Source organism: Sylvia atricapilla, chromosome 8 (assembly GCF_009819655.1).
Source record: "Sylvia atricapilla isolate bSylAtr1 chromosome 8, bSylAtr1.pri, whole genome shotgun sequence".
Lineage (NCBI taxonomy): Eukaryota > Metazoa > Chordata > Aves > Passeriformes > Sylviidae > Sylvia > Sylvia atricapilla.
Genome location: NC_089147.1, coordinates 1,291,297 through 1,298,985, shown reverse-complemented (window position 1 = coordinate 1,298,985; position 7,689 = coordinate 1,291,297). Strand labels below are relative to the sequence as shown.

Sequence of the window (7,689 nt, the reverse complement as noted above, 5' to 3'; positions counted from 1 at the left end):
TTTCAGCCTTTTTTTTTTTTTTCTGCTTGCAAAGGTACGAGCCGAAACGGACAATAAAAGTCCACTTCAAATGCATCCTCTTTGCCCCTTTATTCGGCGCTAACGAAACTTAGAGCTTGCCTATGTCAGCCCCTTAATTACAGCACTACAGCGGTTTCCGAAAACATTTAGCTGCTGTATACAAAGGAAATAAACGCACATTGTCAACTCGAGAGCGCTCCGGAGTTTAAAAGGCTGCTCTGTAACCCAGCGAAATAATTATTGAAGGGTACGACGCCTCCGTCTTTGTCAGAGTAATTGTACTTGGCCTGGCAGCTCCGCTTTTCTCCGGGAGGAAATCCCACGATTTTACTCCCGGAGGTTTTTTGACATCCCAGCCGGCTTTAGGGCAGCAGAAGTGGAAAGTTTCTGCGCGGTGGTAGCGCGGCCCAAGGCGCAGTTTGCGCGGGGCAAACAGTGCCCCGAGGGGGGATTCTCCAGCCCGAGCCTCCGGGGCTGCAAAGTTCCCCCAAAAAATAATGGATGTGAGCAGCCTGGCCTCGGCCGGCAGCGCAAGAACAGGCAGCGGGGTTACAGCCCGGCAGATTGAGGGAATGGTTTTAATTTCCATGGCTGGGATCTGATTTCCAGAACACTGGAAATTATTCCCTATTCTCGCCTTCCTCTCTATTCCCTCCCCCACTCCCCCTCAAAAAAAAATTTTTTTTTTAAATAAATAGTGATTAAAAAAAAAAAAAAAAAAAGTTGTGAAATGTCTCTCCGGGGGGAAAAAAAATAAAAATTAAAAATAATGGAAAAAAAAGAGAAATAAAGTTGATTACATCCCAAGCTCTGCGTCTGTAATTGCTGTGGTGCAAGGCTGATAACACGTAGTTATCATCGGAAAAGTTGACCAAGACAGGTTAAATAATTTAATAAGGAACTGCTTGTAATTATGCTATTTACAAGGTATGACAGAGGTTTGAGGAAGAAACAGAAGCTGATCTCAGGGAAATGGACGGGTTTGGGTGACCCCTGGAGCATGGAGTTTGAATTATGGAGATGGGGGGCTGAGAGGTGAATATGGACTAGAGGAGAACAAGATGACTTTTCACCTCAGCACATTTAACTTTTAAATCCAAATAAACGTCTCGCGTTACTGGATGGTGGCGTTATAAAAGAAAAAAAACAAAACCAAAAACAAAAAAAAAAAGACTAATCCCGGCCAATTTCGGAGTGTGGGGAAGGGGCTGCCCTCTCCTCACCGGGCAAAAATATCGCCCCCCCCCCCAAAAAAAAAAACAAAACAAAAAAAAAAACAAACAACACCCCCCCAAAAAAGTTACAGAGAGGGAAAAGTGCATTTAAAAATAAATCTGAGTAACTCGATGAGATTTCTTTTTTTCCCCTTTTCCTTTCTCCCTCGCTAAATTAATTATATCAAACATCTGTTCCCATGACGTTGTCCTCGATGCCACACACACCACGGAATGATCTCAACGCTGCCTCGAAGAGCAACCCCACACTTTTTTTTTGTTTTGTTTTGTTTTGTTTTTTCCCCAAATCTCCTCCGGTAACGGGGATCTCCCCCAGGTAAAGATCGACTCGCTCAGGTGAATTAAAAGCATTCACGCGGTTTGCTCTCTCTCCCCTCACTTTCCCCAGCAAAACACCAACTTGGGAAGCGGCGCGCAGAAAGAAAAGCGTCAACTTTCTCACCTGTTTGGTCATGGAGTCTATTAGCCGAACGTACAGGTCCTGCTCCGTCCTGACTCCTGCGGAGGGAAAGCACAGACAAATCCCGATCAGGATTTCGGCAGCGAAACCCCCCCACCTCTGCAATCCCACAAGGAAAGGATGAGGTCAGGCAATTCACGGCAGCGGGCAGGGCTCGCCTTCAGCAAGAAAAAAAAAATAATTCAAAATTCAGAAAAAAAAAAATAATGATCAAAAATTCGCCAGGAATCTGTCGGGCTCGGAGTTGTGTGCAGCTCGGTGGCGGTGGGGGGGATGTGGCCGAACTAACCCCCCCACGCCGGGCCGGGCTGGCTGCGGCCCCACGGCCCCGGGGAACACGCGTGGAGCGGCCCCCGCGGGTTTTCCGCGCCCGAGGAAAGAAGCGGCTCCCGCTCTGCCCGCTCACCCCATCCCAATAATTACCAGCAATCCCCCAAACTGAAAAACAAACCAAAAAATAAAGAAAGAAAGAAAAAAAAAAAGTCCCTTAAAAGTGCCGCCGTGCCCGAGCAGCCATCGATCCCTTTTTTTACTTTCCACTTCAAGCCCAACCGGTTAATCATGTGAAGTACCATTGACTTATCGATCCTTTAGGTTTTGTTTTCCTTATATGCCAAGGAAAGAGCCGTGTTTACACGCGTGTAATTTTAATCTCGAAATCTTTATATCCTTTATCCCCCTGCTCTTTCCCCCCCCACCCCCTCCCAAAAAAGAAAAGGCCTCGGAAGGAAAAATCAAGAGTTTTCTGCGGCACACGGACGCTCAGAAACGAGAGAACGACAACTTACCGTTGCTATACAATAACTGAAGTTTATAATGAATCCCATTGTTAGTTTTTTCATTGTTTGGCTCCTGCAAGCAACGATAAATAATTACATTTAGCATGACAAATATCGCCCTCCTCCTGCTGCCCATTTTTCTTGTCCCTGAAGCGGCTCGGAATTAACAGTTCGTAGAAAATTCAGCCCACGGTCACTTTTTTTTTCTTTTTTTTTTTCTCTTTTTTCTTTTTTTTTTTTTTTTTTTGTGTTTCCCCTCTCTCTTTCTGGTGTGGAGCGCTGATGATGTCATTAGCTCGGCGCAAATATGTCATGTTTTGCCGGGTTGGTTTTTTTTTTCCCCCGCGGTGTTTAGAATAAGCCGGCTAAGTTTCTAAGCGCGGGGTGTATTCGGAGCGGCCGTGAGAGCGGGGGGAGCCGCACGTGGTGTGGGAGTGCCGGGAGGGAAGAGCTGCCGTGCTGGGAACCAGCTCTGCTCCACTCCGTTACGCTTCAAAAAAAAAATATATATATATAAAAAAAATAAAATTCAAACTGTAAGAGAACCGGCAGACTTACTTTCTCTTTCTCCACAAAGTCCACAAAAGCTGTTCTCTCAATCTCCACCGGCTGTCCCTGCCTGTCGTACAGAGCTAAGACGAAGTGGAAAAAATTGGATTTTCTGAGATTGGAAGGCGGCTGTTTCTCGAAATGTGCCCGAGCCAGCCCCACGCCGCTGCGGGAGAAAACAAGACAAGGCGTGGGTGAGAGCGGCGGGGAAGGGGCGCGCAGCTCCGCGGCCGCGGGGGGATGCGGGGGGATGCGGGGGGATGCGCGGAGCGCGGAGCGGAGCGGAGAGGCTGTAACTGAGACGGGGCGGGCTGGGGGGGGGAGTTAAAGGGGAGGGGGGGGGGGATTTACGGCCGGGATGAGAAATACAAGGAGGAGAAAACCGCCGGGAGAGGATTTGGCAGACGTACCTTTGGGCGGCCGTGTTAGCATCCACTACCCCAGCGGTATGCATCCATGAGCGGACGGGGTTCATCCCACTGCCCAGCGGTTCTTCTTTCATGGTCGTCCCACCTCTCGGTATATTTTCCTGAATCCCAAACATTAAAACAAATTTGGGCAAAACCAGCTCCTAACCAAAAGGGGTTAAAATTGAGGGAAATGTCAGATACGGGGTGGGTTGGTTGTTGCTTGATTTTCTCTCTCTCTCTCTCTCCTTGGCGACTGGAATATAAGAGATGACTTTACTCCCTGTGATCAGTAGGAGAAAAGCCCAGTTCAAGTCTTGCTTCCTTCTTCAATCTGTCCTGTATTGGCACGACATAAACAATTTACTGAGTACTTCTGTGCGGCGAGTTGGATGGCGTTCCAGTTTGGTGGTTTAAAAAAAAAAAAAAAAAAAAGAAAAAAAAAAAAAAAAAAGAAGGAAAAAAGTATAACTGCAGCCGGCGACACTGCGAGGTGGTGGTGTTTTTTTTTCAGGGGGGAGGGGAAAAAAAAAAAAAAAGAGAATAAATATTGTTGTTGTTGTTGTTTGCAGACGCGCTCAACGTGGTGTCATCCTAGTAAAAAACCGGCTCGGCAACAACAGAAAAAAAAAAAAAAAAAAAAAAAAAAAAAAAAACCAACCAACAACACACAACACCTTCAGGACACTGCTGAATCGACCACTTTCTGGCAAGGCTCTCCTGCTCCAAAAGACAAATAAACGGAAGGGGGGAAAAGAAGAGAAGAAGGAGAGAGGAGGGAGAAAAAAAAAAAAAAAAAAAGAAGAGGAGGAAAAAAAAAAAAAAAAAAAAAAAAAAAAGATCCTGATTACCGCGGAGGTGTTGCCGGGCACACGGGAGAACGGGGCGCGGGCCCGTGGCGGCTCGCGGAATGGACGGAGCGCGCAGAGCCCGGCCCTCCCTCCCCGAGGAGCGCGCCCCTTCCCCGGGAGCCGGGCCCCCGCCGCCGCGGGAGCCGTGGCGTCATCGCTGATGTCACCGAAAGGGGCGTGACATCGCCCAAATATGGACAGAGCGGGGCCCCCCTTCGTCCCCATCCCCTCGGGGAGCCCCGCCCACCCCGCGGCGACAGACGCGGCGACAGTGACAGCGACAGTGACAGCGACACGGCCGGCCCGGCCGGAGGGGGCACGGGGGGCTCGGCCGGACAAAGGGCGAGCCACCGCCGAGCTCCGAATCCGGCGCTACCCGGGCGTCACGCTCTAGGTCCGCCCGTGCCTCCGCATCTCCGCAGAAATGTTTATTTACGGCGCTTTTTTTATACATTGATAGATTGATAGATTGGTATAGCTTTCTGGATCTTTAGATATTGATATAGCCGCGGGTGTCTTTATATAGTGGTAGTTTGTATCTTGATATTCTCCATATGTATATATTCTTATGTAGCTCGATGTTATCATATATATTGATATTTTAGAGGTATTGATAGTTTTCCTGTGTTTACGTGGTATATCTATATATATATCTTCTCCTCAAGTGATGAGCCTTTTTCCGCCCAGTGTGGGCTACCACTTCCTTGTACTATTTTTTAAACCTCATTATTATTATTATTACTATTACTACTATTATTATTATTATTGGGTGTTTATTTTTTTGGGGGTGAAATTCCCACGTCCCCGCGTTAATGTTTCCCGACCTCGGGGAAAATCGGCGTTCGTATCCGAATGAGTCGGTGAAAATCGAAAGTCCGATTTGTGCGATCAGGATCCCCCTTTCTCCAAGGGGTGAGGGAAAAAAAGGGGAGGAAAAAAAAAAAAAGAGGAAAAAAAAAAAAAAGGATGTGTTAGAAAGCAATCTATTTTGCTGGTGTTGGGGGTTAATGACTATTGCCAAAGATAAGTGAATTATCAAAGCTGTTGCTCTACCCGATCTCAAAATCCATTACATTGCTGGCCGTCTAATTAAATACGTAAGTATAATAAAATCATATTTTATGACTATTTGAGGGTAATGAGATTAGTCTTTAGAAGCGATCGCCACATATTAAAGATGCCACTGTCTATAGAATGTTAATAACCTTAAATCAAAGTGTATGGAAACTATTCATGAGAAATTAAAAGAAAAATTCCTGTATTCATAATCAGCCCGGAGCTTTTGAGGTACAGTAGAGCAGATTACAAACCCAAACACTTCCACCGCGCACCGAGAGACACCAAAGTTCCCAAACAATGCCACGCTCGCGGTGGCATTTGGTGGCACGGACACGTTTGGGGACCTGGAGCGGGCACCGAGGACTGCGGGTCCCCCTCATCACCAGCCCGCAAAATCCTCCCTCTTAAAAAAAAAAATAAATAAAGTAAAAAAATAAAAAGCCCAACATCGCTATGATGGCAAGATATTTCCTCAAATGAACAACGCCGAACTTGGTGCTTCCCTTCCGCTAACGAAAGCTTAAAATCATTTACAGTATCTTTAATTCAGATTACACGCGCCAAGGCGATTTAAATCTGATTACCAAATTAGAAGGTTTTAAAACAAATCCTTTTAAATCTGATACTGTTGACTAAGGAGGGGAAAAAAAAAAAAAGTTCCATAAGCCCATCACATAAGGTAACGATCCTGCCCCAGAAAGAAAGGGAGTTTTAAACCTTTTTGACAACAAATGCAGCTGCCCCACTATTTTGGACGATATTAAGCGAAAATGAATGCAAATCTGTGTTCAGAAGCCATCTGGCCAGGAATGGGGGAATCAGCTGCTCCTCACAACAGGCTCTGAGCCTGAATCTATTTCAGCTCATTTTCTAGATCATCTGGTCCTGCACCCAAAGCGTGGAAAATACGGTCTTTATCATTCACCAACTTTATCTTTTTTTTTTTTTTTTCCTTTTTTTTTTTTTTTTTTTTCTTTTTTGTCCCTCTGCCTGGCTGGAGCTGCCCGAGCTGCTGCTGCCCTCCCCGGCCCACACCTCTCCAGGCCGGCATCCCGCAGGGCATCCTCTGCTCCCCCGGCAGCTCCCGGCTGCTTTGGCGGCCCGGGAGGGAGGAAGAGGAGGGTGGTGGGTCCCTCTCCAGCCCCGGGCCGGCTCCGGGCTGCGGACAGGCGGCTCCGCTCTCAGCGCACCTTGCGCGGAGCGGCCGGAGAGCAGAGGGCAGGGAGGTGTGCGCGGCTGCGGGGGGCGGCCCTCCTCCTCCTCCTCCTCCTCCTTTTTTTTTTTTTTTTTCCACCTCCTCCTCCTCCTTCTCCGGCGCCAAGTCTCCCTTTTGTGTGAATTTACGGGGTGAGGCTTCAGTGATCCCCCCGCAAATTTGCATTTAAATAGCGACATCAAGCGATGCGCGTGCCACACACCAGCGGGCTCCCAGATGTCACGGCGGAGGAGCTCAGATGGCCGCAGCCCAGCTGTCCCCCGGCCTGGTCCTGCTCCGAGCCCCCCGCCCCGCCAGGGCCACCCCCGCCCCGCGTCCTCCTGCCCCGCACCGCGGCCACCCGCGGAACCTCCGCGCCGATAACGCCTTTATTGCCCCCCCGCCGCCCTGAGAGCGTTCCCCGAAACTTCATCATTTTATTTTTTGTTCCCCCCCTCGGGACTATTATCTCAAATCATTCCACTTTTTATTCTTTTTTTTTTTTTTTTTTTGGGGGGGTGGGGTGGGGTGGGGGATGGTTATTATGATTTCTTACTTATTTCTCATTTCACGGTTTTAAAAAAAAAAAATCACGCCAAGTTGAAGAGAGCGTGATTTGGGGAATTTTTCGCTGTTTCCGAGGCCCCGGGTCGGCCCCAGCTCCGCGTTTCTCACCGCACAAACTTTCCCAGCGGGGAAGTTGCGCTGGGGTCGGGGAGCGGCGGCTCCGGCCCCGCTCTCGGGGGGCTCGGCCGGGTCCCCGCACCTCGCCAAGCTCCCTATTGCCCTATTTCAATTTTATTTTTACAAGGCGCCTTCATTACCGACACACTGGGTTACACCGGGTGTAATTTATGCCCGGTGGAACCGAAGCAAACCTCGACAAACTCCCGTGCTGCGGGAGGGAGAAATGGGTGGGTTTGGGGTAAATCGGTCTTTGAGCGTGTTTCCCTGTCCGGCTGTCCCGCGGGCGCTGCCCGGGGCCCTCCACTGGCCAGAGGCGCTGATTTCCGCGGGGGCGCAGCGCCGGGAGCCCAGGCCGGTCCTTGCGCGGGGCTCCGCGCATCCTTGACCCGGGCCAGAGCGCCAAGGCAGCGCTGCAGCGGAGCGGAGCAGAGGCCGGCCGCTGCTTT

General features: G+C 49.2%; 1 protein-coding gene across 10 annotated transcripts in view; it reads right to left on the bottom strand.

Annotated features, from left to right (window-relative positions):
- The window catches only part of EBF3 (EBF transcription factor 3), a 123,997-nt gene extending 119,919 nt beyond the window's left edge, over positions 1-4,078 (bottom strand). For 2 of the 10 annotated variants that reach the window (XM_066323399.1, XM_066323397.1), the window contains exons 1-4: positions 3,455-4,067; positions 3,054-3,210; positions 2,505-2,568; positions 1,699-1,754 (exon numbers count right to left, since the gene is read on the bottom strand). In XM_066323399.1, coding sequence (XP_066179496.1) covers positions 1,699-1,754; positions 2,505-2,568; positions 3,054-3,210; positions 3,455-3,588 — 411 coding nt within the window. In that variant the 5' untranslated portion in view covers positions 3,589-4,067. Of the gene's footprint in view, positions 1-1,698; positions 1,755-2,504; positions 2,569-3,053; positions 3,211-3,454 lie in introns of all 10 variants that reach the window. The other 8 variants (XM_066323403.1, XM_066323400.1, XM_066323398.1 and 5 more) reach the window with 8 other exon arrangements.
- Positions 4,079-7,689: the final 3,611 nt, after the last annotated feature.